Source organism: Arvicola amphibius, chromosome 8 (assembly GCF_903992535.2).
Source record: "Arvicola amphibius chromosome 8, mArvAmp1.2, whole genome shotgun sequence".
NCBI lineage: Eukaryota > Metazoa > Chordata > Mammalia > Rodentia > Cricetidae > Arvicola > Arvicola amphibius.
In genome coordinates, this window is record NC_052054.1 from 56,841,562 (window position 1) to 56,859,066 (window position 17,505).

General features: G+C 39.4%; 1 protein-coding gene across 2 annotated transcripts in view; it reads right to left on the reverse strand.

The window, feature by feature from the left end:
* Positions 1-933: 933 nt before the first annotated feature.
* Lin28b (lin-28 homolog B) overlaps positions 934-17,505 on the reverse strand; it is an 81,124-nt gene continuing 64,552 nt past the window's right edge. For both annotated transcript variants that reach the window (XM_038341071.1, XM_038341070.1), the window contains one exon: positions 934-1,300. In XM_038341071.1, coding sequence (XP_038196999.1) covers positions 934-1,300 — 367 coding nt within the window. The remainder of the gene's footprint in view (positions 1,301-17,505) is intronic.

Here is a 17,505-nt window from a genome sequence, read left to right on the forward strand (position 1 = left end):
AGTGATGGTTCAGGAGCTGCTTAGTCAAGGGAGGCTTCCATTGCCATAGTCCCTTAAAAACCTAAGAAATGTGTAAAAGAGCTGGTATCAAAATACCACTGAAAAGGATTACACCATGGTATTTATACATTACCCTCCCCTTCGTTCTTCTTAATAGGCATGTAAATCACAATCAGAACAAAAGACTGAAATACCAGCCCAGAAATTTCACATTGTCTTTTCTGGAGTTACGTATCCAAAAATAAAAAGCTTACGGCAGTCAGAGGCATTAGAGTTAAGTTGCCACCTTCAAACAGGAGAAGGCAGATAACAGCAAAAGCAAACACTCCATCAGCACCAGGACACAGCAGTGAATCCAGACTTGGGAGGCACTGAGTATCCCAAAAACCTTTAGTACCATTTGACTGGCAGTCTGAGATCTGATGCGTACTTTGGTTCACAAAAAAGTAACAGTCAGGAGGTTATGTTTATGTAATATAAAAGAAAATTTAGGAAAAATTCTAAGGGTTAATTCTGAGACCACCTCATATGCTTCACATGGACTTTCAATGCTTGGAGATGCCCAATTATCTGTGGGAGAGTATGTGCTTATATCTCCATAATACACATATAAAGGCAGGCCTATACACACACATATATCTATACACATGTATGTGTATGTATACACCTGTGCTCCTATGTGAAATCCTCACACATACATATAGACTCAAGTCTCTCTTCTCACTTATGCAGCACATACTATATGTATTTCGAGTCTATAAAACATGAAACCCTGCTTAAATGTAATTTGCTCAAGAATGATTTGTTTGATTAAGAAATTCACAGTTCCTCAACAGTAGTTAAAATCCCGGTCAGCTACTATCTGTAGAATACTATTCCCCTGTGCTTGTGTGAGGTAGACTTCCCAGCAGGGTGAAGAAAATGCCGACGAGATTAAGATTTTTTCCGTTTCTGAATTGAAGGCCCCTTTTTGTTTGGCTCTTCTGTTGCTACAAATGCCTTCGTGGAAGAAACTTCTTGGGATGACCTCTCTGACAGCTCTGCCATCTCTGACCTCGCCTCCTGAGGAAAAGGTGATGTGTAGCCATGGCCCCCTCCCACTTCTCTTGGCGAAGCAGAAGTGCACAGCTGGGACTCTGTCTCCTGTCTTCCCTGAGCACCGGCGGGCAGCTGTGCGAGAATCCTGTGCGGGCAGTTTGCCACCATGTGCATGATGCTCTGACAGTAATGGCACTTCTTTGGCTGAGGAGGTAGACTACATTCTTTAGCATGATGGTCAAGGCCACCGCAGTTGTAGCATCTGCAAAGAAATACGAGAAAAATATCTTAAAAGTAGGTAGAGTGTATAATTAATGAAAAGCAGTGGTTATTAAAATAATTAAATATTAAAATTATTATTATAAATAATAATTATTGAAATAATAATTTACATAGATGTCAACTTTAATCACCAAAGTTCAAAAGCTGTCAATGAGATCAGTTTATTCAATGTGACTTTTTGATATGGACTATTTATTCTATTTATATTGGCCACTTTAAGGCTTATTGTCACTAAAATGACCCAGCAACTTTAGAAATTAGTTGGTGAAACACAGCAGTTAGTGAAAACAAAGACACCAAAAATGATAAGGATCCCATACAGAAATGAGTTACTCAAGTTTAACGGATTATTGTGAAAGAATAGTTTGACCCACTAGATGGCAGTCAAATGATAAACCAAAGATCCACCAGCTGGCTTTAAAAATGAGTATAAAAATATAGTTGTCTGTCATGATAGAAATTAACTTGCTCAGCCTTTAGGAAAATTATAGACTAAATTAAGTTTTATGGCTTAAAAAAGACTTCACTGTTGGCTTGTTCTTCCTATAGACACTTGCTTTCCCTTAGAGTAAACTTCCCTTAACTGAAGAAAGCATAAACCTCATTCTCATTTGTTACTTAAATCTGAAGGTACACTGGAGATGCCAACAGGGTTCCATACTAGATGCTGGAAATCCAACTTCTAAAAACTGAGTAAAGAAATTCATTTACTCAATTCCAATCATAACTTCCTTTTCAAAATACAGTTTTAAAAATGGAGACACAGAAACTGGAGAGATGACTCAGAGATTAGGAGCACTGGCTTCTTTTCTAGAAGACCCAGGTTCAATTCCCAGCAACCACAAGGTAGCTCACAACTGTCTGTAACCCCAGTTCTAGGGGATCCAACAACCTCACACAGACATATTCACAAATATAACAACAATGCACATAAAAAATAAAAAGGAATTGTCAAAAAAAACTGGAGGATCTCTGAAGCACTTGTATTTTAAAAAGTTTTGATCTGAGTCTTAAAGATAGAATTTGCTCACTGATTAGTTTCCAAACAACTGTTTAAGAGATTTTTATATTAAATTACTTTCCAAGTACAGTTATAATTCCATATTTCTCACCATAAGGCACATTATTATAAATCAGTATTTTTAAAACTGAAGAGCAAAATATATGATAGACATAAAAAACAGTTTAAGACTATGACTATATTTGTATGTTTGAGAACACCAAGCTTAGTAACTTAATTATTTTACATTTAAGAAACAAACTAGTTACCACCAGTAACTTGACAAGCACTGTATGTAGATACTCAGCATAAATTAAGGTTAAGCATCATCTGCTTCCCTATTTGCAATATTAGCATTATTTATTTACTTATTTAATGTATGCGTGTTCTATATGTATGTACAAATTTATGCCAGAGGAGGGCATCAGATCCCACTATAGATGGTTGTGAACTGCCATGTAGTTGCTGGTAATTGAATTTAGGACCTCTGGAAGAACAGCAAGTGTTCTTAACCACTGAGCCGTCTCTTCATTTCCCTGTCAATATAATCTTACAGAACAGACAAGATAGGATTCTATTCTTTGTTAAAGCCAATAGGCACTTGTTTATCTTAATAGACTGCATTATGTTTTCAAATGTAAAGAGAGAAGTCAAGAAATAAAGTGTTCTAATTCCTTGCTGCTCAAATAAATATACACCATAGTAAATTAAGCACTGCAATTCAGATATAATACCTCACACAATGACCTGAGAGTATAAAGGGAAATGATGAAAATTATTCAGCCAGTGCTTGAAATTCAGACCCTCAAAATAGAATGGAAAATGTCACCTATGAATCTGACCACATTACTTACTGATCTGCTTTCCTGTATAGTTTTCGTCTATAATGAGAAGAGAAATTCTTACATTAAATTTGCCTTTTGCCCACCTATAAGGTATCTTTTTTTTCCTTCATTGCATTCATGTGCTGAGAAGCAAGGAGCCGACTCAGGTTCAGTTACTGTGGCATGTACTGCCTTTTCCAATTCAGGGAACCATTCTGCCTAGTCACTGAACAAAAGCCTGGATGTCAGAATTCTACTTCTACAAATGGAGTCTTAGATCATCATGTTTTGTGAGCCTGGTTGTAAATGTTATTTTAAACAAAGATATACAATTTTAGTTTCCCAGCATTTCAGTGTGCCCATTTACCTGTTGGGCTTTTCAGGTTATGTGTCAACATTAGGGTCACTGCCTTTCACACTGGATGATGAACATTCATTGTGCATGTGTATAGCCTTAAAAGGGGGAAGTGGTATTCATTTCCCTCTTCTATTTCAGCAACGGCAATTGCTTTTACTAAGAACTCAGACCACAGTCCATTATGGAACCCTTCATCCCAAGGGAATGACATCAAAATGCTAACGTTCAGCTGCCTTTCAGCTCATAGATGATACCACAGCCACCCATGTGAAACCTGCCGTACATGGGTCTAGACACCTTTATCCATACTTTATACTTCTCCAAATCAGTTTGTTTTTGTTCATTAGAATGGATTTTATATTATGATGTGGGTATCAAAATAGTAAGTGTAGCACACACAGCTACAAAGCTAACAAACAGGGAGAAAATGTCATTGTCAAAGGATTACATAAAGAAAACTATAGTCATGCTTTGTTATCAATTCCAAAAGCCTGGCCTCAAAGTTAACATGATCTATTGTCTAGCACCTAGGACAGATCCTCAGCAGTGTTTTCCAAAAATTTCAACCAAATAAATTATCTGTGTTCAGTATGTTATAAAATGCTGAGTCAATGGCACTAAGTAGACTCTCTTATTCATTAAGCAAAAATATTAACAGAATTTTCCAGTTTAATTTTAGGACATCATTAACTTCTTTGTGGAGTCATTTGATAGATATGTTAACTCCAATGAGGTAGCACACATTCTATCAGTATTACTTATAATAGTTTAGAAAATTTTAAAGGTGGAAGAAAATTAACAGTAAATATTTTTAAGACTACCAAGTTAAGATTAAAATTTCTAATTAAAAGGAGAATTCCATCAGTAAATAGAACAGAAGACCTAAGATAGAAAAGTTAACAAAGAAAAAATTCACAAACATCTTAAGGTTTTCAACTTATTTATTTCACTTTATTATGAAATAAGCAATTGTATATGTATATGTGTGTGATGTGATGTGTGTGTGTGTATGTGTGTTAGTGTTAAAAGCATATCCAAATTTGTGGTGATTCTGTTTTTTTAAAAAAAACTTTGATTTGGAAGTCAGAATTTAGCTGTTAACTATTACCCATAGGAAATTAACTTTAGTGAAATAAATGAATATATATTGTACTTTTTCTTTTAAAAACAATTTATGGGGTTGGAGTGATGGGTCAGTGGTTAAGCACATTTACTGATCTTGCAGATGACCTAAGTTCAGATTCTCATAACCCTGTTGAGGAGGCTCACAACCTCTGTAACTCTAGTTCCAGAGGGAGGATGATATGAGATTCTCCTCTGTATGCTGTGAATACCATTGGTGAATAAAGAAACTGGCTTGGCCTTATAGGGTAGACCTTAGCTAGGCAGGGAAAACTAAACTGAATGCTGGGAGAAAGAAGGCAGAGTCAGGGAGAAGCCATGTAGTCTGGCCAGAGACAGATGCCGGAACTTTAGCTGGTAAGTCACAGCCATGTGGCAATACACAGATAAATAGAAATGGGTTAAATTAATATGTAAGAGTTAGCCAATAAGAAGTTAAAGCTAATGGGCCAAGTAGTGATTTAATAATATGTTTTCAGAGTGGTTATTTCAGGTCTAAGCTGCAGGGTGGCCAGGAAACAAGTGGTCTCCTCTTGCAACAGGAGGGATACTTGTAGCCCCTATTGGCAACTGTACTTACTCACACAGACCCATACATACACACATAACTAAAAATTAAAATCTTCAAAATGATTTGCTTTTATGTATGTACATATATGTGTACCTGCATGAGTATATGTGTACCATGGGTGTGTAGGTGCCCACAAAGGTTAGAGGTGTTAGATCCACTGGAACGAGAGTTGCAGGCAGTCATGAGCCACCTGATGTGGGTGCTGAGAACAGAACCCTGGTCCTCTAGAAGGCCAGCAAGTGCTCTCAACTGCTAAACCATCTCTCCGGCCCAATAAATCGTACTTCGAAATGACATCAGCCAGAATGATTAGAATTGAGATAAACTGGGAATATTACATTAAAATGTTTTTGTAAATAACACTTCAGTGCCTACAAAGTCTTTACTAGCCGTATGTTTTCCCTCTGTTCTAAAAGTGATTTGGAAAAAATTCAGGGAGTAGTCATACTGTAGACACATTCAGGCATCTGAAAATATTATAAAGAAAACAAGTTGGAATGTTATCCAGTGTTTTGAAATGAAAAGGATTTACATAGAAATTCAAATCCCTGTCTGTTTTCAGGGAACACAGGCAAAGTATAGTAAAAGAAGGGCAAACTCTGAAGAGAAGGAGATATAGGAAAGGTGTAGAGAGAACTCCCAATTCTAAACAAGAAGCCATGGGAACTTAAGAAAATCAGACTGGAAAGCACTTCAAGGTCCTGAATTCAGTTATCAACAGCATACACACACACACACACACACACACACACACACACACACACACACACAGAGAGAGAGAGAGAGAGAGAGAGAGAGAGAGAGAGAGAGAGAGAGGAGAGAAATGATACATTTTTTAACTCTATACTTTTCTAATATGTTGGAACACGGTTTAAATTCAGTTATCTGTTAATCAAGCCATCAGGTAGTGATGAGAAATGGATGGATTGTCAGAGAAACTAAGAGAGGCGAGAAGTCAAAGACTGACAATGTAGCTCTTATTGGGAACACTTACAGAACCTGTCTGTCCCCTGTAAGATGAAAGAGGCAGGCTGTGACAGAAGGTTTTCACAAGCCCCGTCATATGCCGACTTCTTGCTCCTAAGTTGCTATTCCTGTTATTCTCTACAGGATTTGTCTCTAAATGTTCCAGTAGTCGTGAAGCTTTAGTAAACCACACAACCAGAGAGAGGCCCTTTATCCTTCCTCCCTTCCTCCTTCCCTCCCTCCCTCCCACCCCCCTCCCTCCTTCCCTCCGAATTTTCTATGTTCTAATCTCAGTTTCAGACCATTTAAACTAAGGTACGGTTTGTAAGAAGTTCAGAGGGGGAGTTTCTTACTGTCAACTACTCTACTGACCTCTTTTATTAGTTGGTTATATGATGAGGAATTATCTCTACCACTTACTGGTTAGTGTGTTCAACAGTTTATAAAACCCATTCAATCACTTTCCTAAAAGAGAACATACACTGTGTGCAAAACTTTCTACTAGATCCCAATGACAGGTATGGTGATAATTAGCTGGATAATAAAATCTACATGTTTATGTTGTCACCTTATTTAATGTCTTCTATCTTTTGAACTGTCTCAGGTTTATTAGCTTTTTGGCTCTGATTAATGATGTGGTCTGGCTTGTAACAGCAACTAAAAATGTAGCAAAGTAACTTGGGAACCAGCTAAAACACACCAACAGCTCTTCTCAAAAGCCTTTCATCATCTTATAAAGACAACAAGATGATGGAAAATGAGGGGACAGATAGAAGACAAATGGCAGTTCAGGTCACTGAAAAGTAGAGATGGGAAATGTTGTAGTAGGTTTAAAAGAGAAGAGAAGGGGAGAGAAACCATCAGAGGCATGGGCGGGGGTGCCCAAAGGGAGCCTTTTTTGTGTCAACACAATTCACTCAGGGACCCTTATAAACCAGGTACTTTGAGGTTTATCTTATTAAATTTAAAAGCACTTGGTAGATTTTTCAGCAACTGCACAAAACAATAATCATTTGTTGAGAGTTAACTGTTTTATGTCACACTGGAACAGAAAATAATAAATTCTAGGTCACAAGTTACATTTTTATTTGGAATAAACATTATCTCTCTTGGGTGACAAGCAGCATTTCAGAGAGGTACTGTTCTGGTTAATGGAAAAGGCTGGTATGTTTGCATTTTTCCCCTAAAAGAAAGATATGCTCAAACACAGATAACTTAATGTGTTCCACTTTCTTGGGAGTAAAAGCAGCTAGTTATGAAACAGGGCCAAATCCCAGCCACAGGAGCCCCTCTGCCAGTAAGCACCAGACAATGAAGAGATGAAGAGAGTGTCCAGTCTGAAGTGACTTGCATCCGTGAATTCACAGAAGCTGGTGCCTTTCTGTAGCAGCGGGGGCACAACCATTCAAATACAAACCTGCATTCTGGTGGAAGCTTTTAGTTTTTCTTTTATTATTTGGTCACATTTATCTTTAGGAGTAAAATTTTATATATATATATACAGGAAGAACATATATTTAGCATATATTTAGGAGGTAGTCACTTGGATAGATGAATATGAGAGTAATGTATTACTGATTTGTTTGCTGGTAATTATTGATGTTTGCTCACTTATTTATTTCAGTAGCTTGGCTGAAAATGTGGAAGTGCAGAGCTGTTTCTCATGTGACATGGCTCTACTAAAAGGAACACAGTTCCACCAGAACTGTGGCAACTTACACAATTTTTTCTCTTAATCATCACATGATTTAAGTTTTGTTGTGACTACACTAAAATTTTCTGCGAAGAGGAATGAAATTTATTTTAATATTAAGCACTGGACTGGATGCCAACCATGAGAGCACATACTTTTAATCCCAGGATTTGGGAGGCAAAGGCAGGAGGATATTCCTGGAGTTATAGGCCACTCTGGTCCAAATAGTAAGTTTAAGGTAAGCCAGGCTACACAGTGAGAACTTGTTTCACAAAAGTTTGCATAGTAAATAAATACAAATACTAGACTGAAGCCCCATTTTAAAGCAGGCATTTTGAACCAGACTGAAGCAGTTTGAACCAGTCTAAACCAGATTGAACTGGTCTGAAGCGGTTTGAACCGATCTAAACCGGTTAGAACTGGTCTAAACCGGATTGAACCGGTCTGAGCCAGTCTGAGCCCATCTAAACCGGTTTGAACCGGTCTAAACCAGTTTGAACCTGTCTAAACCGGTCTGAACCAGATTGAACTGGTCTGAACCGGTTTGAGCCGGTCTAAACCGTATTGAACCGGTCTAAACCGGTTTGGATTGGTCTGAACCAGATTGAACCGGTATGAGCTGGACTAAACCGGATTGAACCGGTTTGGGCCGGTCTGATTCAGTCTAAACCAGTTTGAACTGGTCCTAGCCGGTTTGAACCAGTTTAAACAGGACTGAACCGGTTTGAACTGGTCCGAACCGGTCCAAATCGGTCTGAGACAGTCTGAGATGGTCTAAACTGGTCTGAACCGGATTGAACCGGTATGAACTGGTCTAAAACAGATTGAACTGGTCTAAACCGGTCCAAACAGTTTTGAACTGGTCTGAACCAGCTTGAACCGGTCTAAACCAGATTGAACCGGTTTGGACTGGTCTGGACCAGTCTGAGCTGGTTTGAACTGATATAAGCCGGATTGAACCGGTCTGGACCAGTCTGAGCCGGTACTAACCGGTTTGAACTGGTCTAAACCGGTTTGAACTGGTATCAACCGGATTGAACCGGTTTGAACAGGTCTAAACTGGATTGAACAGGTCTAAACTGGTTTGAACCGGTCCAAACCAGATTGAACTGGTTTGAGCTAGTCTGATCTGGTTTGAACTGGTCTAAACAGGATTGAACCGGTCTAAACCGGATTGAACCGGTCTGAACCGGATCAAACCGGTCTGAGCCAGTCTGAGCCGGTCTAAACCGGTTTGGACTGGTCTGAACTGGATTGAACCGGTCTAAACTGGTTTGAACCGGTGCTAACCAGTTTGAACTGGCCGGAACCGGATTGAACTGCTTTGAGCTAGTCTGATCCGGTTTGAACCGGTCTAAACTGGATTGAACCGGTCTAAACCGGATTAAAGTGGTCTGAGCCAGTCTGAGCCCGTCTAAACTGGTTTGGACTGGTCTGAACCGGGTTGAACCGGTATGAACTGGTCTAAACTGGATTGAACTGGTCCAAACCATTTTGAACTGGTCTGAACCGGTTTGAACCGGTCTAAACCGGATTGAACCGGTTTGGACTTGTCTGGACCAGTCTGAGCCGGTTTGAACTGGTCTAAACCGGATTGAACCGGTCTAAACCGGATTGAACCGGTCTGAGCCAGTCTGATCCGGTTTAAACTGGTTTGGACTGGTCTGAACCGGATTGAACCGGTATGAACTGGTCTAAACCGGATTGAACTGGTCTAAGCCGGTCCAAACCGGATTGAACCGGTATGAACTGGTCTAAACCGGGTTGAACCGGTATGAACCGGTCTAAACCGTTTTGAGCTGGTCTAGTCCAGCTTGAACGGGTCTAAACCGGATTGAACCGGTCTGAACCGGATTAAACCGGTCCTAACCGGTTTGAACCGGTCTAAACCGGATTGAAATGGTTTGAGCTAGTCTGATCCGGTTTGAACTGGTCTAAACCGGATTGAACCGGTCTGAACCGGATTAAACCGGTCTGAGCCAGTCTAAACTGGTTTGGACTGTTCTGAACCGGATTGAACCGGTATGAACTGGTCTAAACCGGATTGAACTGGTCTGAACCAGCTTGAACCGGTCTAAACCAGATTGAACCGGTTTGGACTGGTCTGGACCAGTCTGAGCCGGTTTGAACTGGTATAAACCGGATTGAACCGGTCTGGACCAGTCTGAGCCGGTTTGAACTAGTATAAACCGGATTGAACCAGTTTGAACCGGTTTGAACTGGTCTAATCCGTATTGAACTGTTTTGAGCCAGTCTGAGCCGGTTTGAACCGGTCTAAACCGGTTTGAACTGGTCTGAGCCGGTCTAAACCAGTTTGAAATGGTCTAAACCGGTTTGAAACGGTCTGGACCAGCCTGAGCCGGTTTGAACTGGTATAAACCGGATTGAACCGGTCTAAACCAGTTTGAACCGGTCCTAACCGGTTTGAACCGGTTTGAGGTGGTCTAAACCGGTTTGAAACCGGTTTGAACTGGCTTGAACTGGTCTCAAACCGGATTGAACCGGTTTGATCTGGTCTAAACCGGATTGAACTGGTTCGAGCTAGTCTGACCCGGTTTGAACTGGATTAAGCTGGTCTGAGCCGGTCTAAACTGGTTTGAACCGGTCTGAACTGGTATAAACCGGATTGAACTGGTTTGAACCAGTCTAAAACAGTTTGAACTGGTCTGAACCTGTCTAAACCGGTTTGAGCCGGTTTGAACTGGTCTAAACCAGATTCAACCGGTCTAACCCGGATTGAACTGGTTTGAGCCAGTCTGAGCCAGTGTAAACCGGTTTGAACTGGTCTAAACTGGCTTGAACTGCTTTGAGCCAGTCTGAGCTGGTTTGAGCTGGTCTAAACCGGTTTAAACCAGCTTGAACTGGTCTCAACCGGTTTGAACCGGATTGAACCAGTCTAAACCGGTCTGAGCCGGCTCGAACTGGCGTAAACCGGATTGAACTGGTTTGGACCGGTTTGAGCCGGTCTAAACCGGTGTCAACCGGTCTGAACTGGTCTAAACCAGATTGAGCCTGTTTGAACTGGTCTGAACCGGTTTGAACCGGTCTGAGCCAGTCTGAACTGGTACTAACCGGTTTGAACTGATCTGAACCGGTCTGAACTAGTCTAAACCGGTCTGAACCGGACTGAACCGGTCTGAGCCAGTTTGAACTGATCTAAACCGGTTTGAACCGGTCTAAACCAGTTTGAACCGGTCTAAACCAGTTTGAACCGGTTTGAAATCTAAACAGGTTAGATCTGGTCCGAACCGGTTTGAACTGGTCTGAACTGGTCCAAACCGGTCTGTATCGGTCTAAACCAGTTTGAACCAGTCCTAACCGGTTTGAACCGGTCTGAACTGGTTTGAACTGGTTAGAACTGGTCTGAACCGGTCTGCTGGTGCGGACAGGTCCGGTCCAAACTGGTTTGTACGTAAAAGCAATAATTTATCATCTACCAAGTAGATATTAAACAATATATGAAAGAACTTAAATAACAGAATACAAACACCCTGAAAACATTAGGTCTATAAAACAAGAATTTCAAACGTGACCAGGTCACACACATGCACACCCCTCTTTGTTTAAAGAGAAGCAGACATGAGACTTCAGAAGAAAGAGCAATATAGAGAGACCACAAATCAACTTTGGTGCTATGACTTCATTACTGTGCATTGTCTGCAAGTCAATGCCCATAACGTGCAAATCAAAAGTTGTTACTCTGGGATTAGCCAATATTATACTTTCTGGGTTATGCAGAACTTTGATATCACAATGATAGAGCTACCTTTTTTATACAGATAATAATGTTCATAGGATCTGAGTTTTTATGAAAATAATATTAATACTCCCTCCCCTATTGCTAAATTTTATAACTGAATTTGTAAGGATAGAAAATAATATTAATACTTCCTCCCCTATTGTTAAATTTTATAACTGAATTGGTAGGGATATTCATAAATTCATTTAAACAATGTGTGTTTTATATAAGCAACATTAATTTACAGAAAATTAGTTTTCTTAGGAGCATGTTGCATGGTGTGATTTATCTAAAATGTGCCACTGGGAGCAACTTATATTGCTAAAGAAACTTGTGCCAAACCATATCATGTCTTAATAACTATATGTTGGAATCAGAAAAGACTTAAAATTTGGGTTAGAGAATAGCTCAGAGATTAAGAATGCTTTCCCCTCTTCCAGAATTTCTTGGTTTAGGTCCAGGCACCCAAATCTAGCAGCGCTCAACTGCCTGTAACAGCTCTAGAGGACTTAACATCTTTTGACCTCTGCTGTCATATGCACTCACATGGGCACCCCTCCATATACATATAAATAAAAAACAAACCAAACAAACTGAAAAAAACAGAATTAAGACTGTTTTAGCTTAAATCTCTAAGGCTTGGCTTCTAGTGATCAGTGAGTTTGATATTTCATTTCAGCCCAGCTCCTGCCTAGGAAAATATCAAGGAAAGATGAGAAGTAAATAACTGCTGGCCTACCTCTCTGGTCAAACTGGTTCTCTTATGATTGGCTGATACCATTCTTTGCCAAGAGTCAATTCTACAATTGCTTGCATGTGAACAGGTGAAATGGAGCAGGTTCACTTGCTATAAAGTTCGGTCTCATCTTAAAAATTAGGAGCCGAAAATCATGTTATGAATGTTTCCTTGCACACAGGACTTCTCTTTCTTGATCCTGCAGGGATGCTTTATTCCAGGAAGGTGTACCTGGAACTAAGGCTGATGAAGTTAAACATCCCTGCAATATTGTCTTTGATCACTAATCACCTAAAGAAGTGGGTCTCAGGGAATCATCAATGGCTCAGCAGTTAAAACACTTGCTGGTCCAGCTTAGGACTTGGGCTCCATACTTAGCGCCAACACCAGGTGACTTGTAACACTTGTAACTCCAGTTCCATTGACCTGACACCGTTTTCTGGCCTCTTCAGAAACCAGCATAAGATGCACATTGTCCATGCAAGCACACATTAATAAATCTTTAAAGAATTATGTCTCACTATTTGACCCTGTGAAGATATAGTCATAGATACAAGAAAAAATGGCGTTTTAATGAGGACAGTTCCCCAGGGATCAGAGCTGAGGGGTTTTTGTTCTTGGTTTGTTTTTTGTTTTTCAAGACAGGGTTTCTCTGTGTAGTCCTGGCTGTCCTGGAACTTGCTTTGTAGACCAGACTGGCCTTGAACTCATAGAAATCCACCTGCCCCTTCCTTTGCCTCCTGAGCGCTGGAATTAAAGGCATGTATTACCTCACATCCAGGAAGAATAAATTTCTTTTGCTGCAATCATCTTATGGACTTGGCTGAAGGAAATTTACGTGAAGAAACAAAGCTACTACATACATTTTATTAATCTTGTAGTTGTAATGAAAGAAAGTAAATATAAATTATTTATTTCATAATCAAATATTCTAAAATATGTTAGCTATAATATTTACAATATCTAGATTATGGAAGCAATGTATAGGTGTTCAACAACAGAGGCCATTGATAAAGAAAATATACATGATAGATTTTTTTCAAATATGAAAAAAAAATAAAAATAGATGTAACTAAAAATAATCATAATCGAAACCTTCCTATCCCCGGTGACCTCAGAGCAACTCTGAAACACAGGCTGAGACTGCACAAAGAGGACCAAAAGGTGAGTGATAACCCACATAGCGGGGCACCCCACTCCCTAGGTCCTAGATATCAGAGCAAAACCCCAGGCCCTTCTCCCACCTACCTCAGCTTCTCTAGGCAGCCAGTAGGGAAGCTTCCTGCAGGTGGGCTGCTCCAACACCCCCATTCCATCAATCAAACCCTGTAAGGTACAAGTCTCACTCTGCCTCCAACCCTCCCTACAGCTCTCCCCCCCCCACCCCCCATCCCTGGCGACCTCAGAGAAACTCTGAAGCACAGGCTGCTTCTGCAAAGAGAAGACCAAGAGAGGAACTATGAAGTACAGACTGTGACTGCACGTAGAGAACTAAGAGAGCAGACCAAGAGAAACCTCAGCAGCTCCCTGAGAAACAGACAGCAACAGTATAGAGCAAACCAAGAACAACTCCCAAATACACAGACAGCAACTGCAAGGATTTGACAAAGAGGCAAAGACACTCCTGGAACCAATTGGAGGAAGAGATGAGTAGGCACTAATGAAAGAATTCACCCAACACCCTAAGAAGCAACACCAGAACCCAGTGGTCATACAACAGGAAGACTTGATCATCCTAACCCAGGAGAAGCAAAAGAAATAGATTTTAAATGTAACTTAATGAGGATGATGGAGACCTTTAAAGAGAAAATGAAAAATTTTCTTAAAGAAATGGAGGAAAAGACAGACAAAAAATTGGAAGAAATCAATAAATCTCTTAAAGAAACCCAAGAAAGCCGGGCGGTGGTGGCGCACGCCTTTAATCCCAGCACTCGGGAGGCAGAGGCAGGCGGATCTCTGTGAGTTCGAGGCCAGCCTGGTCTACAAGAGCTAGTTCCAGGCCAGGCTCTAAAAAAGCTGCAGAGAAACCCTGTCTCGAAAAACCAAAAAAAGAAAAAAAAAAAAAAGAAACCCAAGAAAAAAACAATTGGTAAATTGTAAACAGTTAAAAGGTAAAGCAAACAGTTCAAGACTTGAAAACTGAAATAGAGGCAATATAGAAAACACAAACCAAAGGAATTCTGCAAATGGAAAATCTGGGTGAACAAACAGTAACTACAGATATAAGCACAACCAATAGAATTATACTACAGAGGAAATAAATAGATACTATAGAGGAAATTGATTCATTGGTTAAAGAAAATGCTAAATTTAACAAATTCTTAACACAAAACATCCAGGAAATATGGGACAGCATGAAAAGACCAAACCTAAGAATAATAGGGATAGAAGAACGAGAAGAACTCCAGCTCAAAGGCCCAGAAAATATATTCAACAAACTCATAGAAGAAAACTTTCCCAACCTAAAGGATATCCATATGAAGGTACAGGAAACTTACAGAACAACAAATAGATAAGTCAAAAAAATTTTAAAAAGTCCTTTGTCATATAATAATCAAAACGCAAAACATACAGAATAAAGAAAGAATATTAAGAGCTGCAAAGGAAAAAGGCCAAGTAACATATAAAGGCAGATTTATCAGAATTACACCCGACTTCTCAATGGAAACCATGAAAGCCAAAAGGTCCTGAATATATGCGCTGAAGACACTAAGAGACCATGGATGCACGCTCAGTCTACTATACCCAGCAAAGCTTTCAATCACCATCGATGGAGAAAACAAGATATTCCATGACAAAACCAGATTTAAACAATACCTATCTACAAATCCAGCTCTACAGAAAGTACTAGAAGAAAAGTTCCAACCCAAGGAAGCAAAGTGCATCCACAAAAACCCAGGGAACAGATAACTTCCCACCAGCAAACCCCAAATAAGAGAAACACACATACTACCACCAAAAAAATAACAGAAATTAACAATCACTGGACATTAATATCTCTTAATATCAATGGACTCAATTCACCTATAAAAAGGCACAGGCTAAGAGAATGAATGTGAAAGCAAGATCCATCCTTCTGCTCTATACAAGAAATACACCTCAGCCTCAAAGACAGACATTACATCAGAATAAAGGGTTAGGAAATGATTTTCCAGTCAAATGAACCTAAGAAACAAGTGGGTGTAGCTATCTTAATATCTAAAAAAATAGACTTCAAACTAAAATCAATCAGAAGAAATGGAAGACACTTTATAATCATCACAGGAAAAATCCATCAAAATGAAGTCTCCATCCTGAACATCTATGCCCCAAATACAAGAGCAACCACATATGTAAAAGAAACATTACTAAAACCTAAATTGCATATCAAACCCCACACACTAATAGTAGGAGACTTCAACACCCCACTTTCCCCAATGGATGGGTCAACCAGACAGAAACTTAACAGAGAAATAGGAGAACTAACAGATGTCATGACTCCAAATGGACTTCACAGACATCTATAGAACATTTCACCCAAACACAAAAGAATATACCTTCTTCTCAGTACCTCAGAGACCCGTCTCTAAAACTGGCCACATACTCAGTAACAAAGAAAACCTCAACGTATACAAAAAAAATTGGAATAATTCCCTGTATCTTATCGGATCACCACGGTTTAAAGTTAGAATTCAACAATACTAATTGCAGAAAGCCTACAAACTCATGGAAATTGAACAGTGCTCAATTGAATCACCCCTGGATCAAGAAGAAATAAGGAAAGAAATTAAAGACTTCCTAAAAATCAATGAAAATAAAGACACAACGTACCCAAACTTATGGGACACTATGAAAGCAGTGCTAAGAGGAAAGTTCATAGCAGTAAGTTCCTACTTATAAAGAAAGTGGAAAAAGCTCACACTAGTGACTTAACAACACAACTGAAAGCTCTAGAACAGAAAGAAGCAGACTCACACAGGAGAAGCAGATGACAGGAAATAATCAAATTGAGGGTTGAAATAGAGACAAAGAAACAATACAAAGAATCAATGAAAATCAACAAGATAGACAAACTCTTATCCAAATTAATCAAAAGGCAGAGAAAGAACATTCAAATTAACTAATCAGAAATGAAAAGGGGGACACAACAACAGACACTGAGTAAATCCAGAGAATCATTAGGTCTTACTAAAAACCTGTACTCCACAAAAAATGGAAAATCTAAAAGAAATGGACAATTTTCTGAATAGGTACAACATACCAAAATTATATCAAGACCAAGTAAACAATATAATTAAAACTATAGCCTGCAAGAAAATAGGAGCTGTCATCAAAAGCCCCCCCCCCCCCAAAAAAAAGCCCAGGGTCGGATTGTTTCAGTACAGAATTCTACCAGAACTTCAAAGAAAAGCTAATACCTATATTCCTCAAATTCTTATATACAGCAGAAACAGAAGGAACACTGCCAAACTCATTGAGGCTATAGTTACCCTGATACTGAAACCACACAAAGACTCAATCAAGAGAAAATTACAGACCAATGTACCTCCTTAACATTGTAGCAAAAACACTCAATAAAATACTGGTAAACCAAATGCAAAAGCACATCAAAATAATCATCCACCATGATCAAATCAGCTTCATCCCAGAGACACAGGAATGGCTAAACACATGAAAATCTGTCCATGTAATGCACCATATAAATAAACTAAAAAAAAAAAGAACCATATGATCAACTCATTAAATGCTGAAAAAGCATTCGACAATATCCAACACTCCTTCATGATAAAGGTGTTGGAGAGAACAGAAATGCAAGGAACATATCTAAACATAATAAAAGCAATATATAGCAAGCAAGCCAATAGCCACAATCAAATTAAATGGAGAGAAACGCAAAAAGATTCTAGTAAAGTGAACAAGACAAGGCTGTTCCACTCTCTCCATATCTATTCAACATAGATCTTAAAGTTCTAGGTAGAGCAATAAGACAACAAAAGGGGATCAAGGGGATACAAATTGGAAAGGAAGAATAAAACTTCCGCTATTTGCAGATAATATGCTAGTATACATAAGTCACCCCAAAGCAATGTGCCTTACCCTCTCTTAGGAGTGGATGGGGGTTGGGGTGAAGGCAAGGTAGAAGGAATGGGAGGAGGGAAGGGAGTGGGAACTGGGATTGGTATGTAAAAGAAAGGAT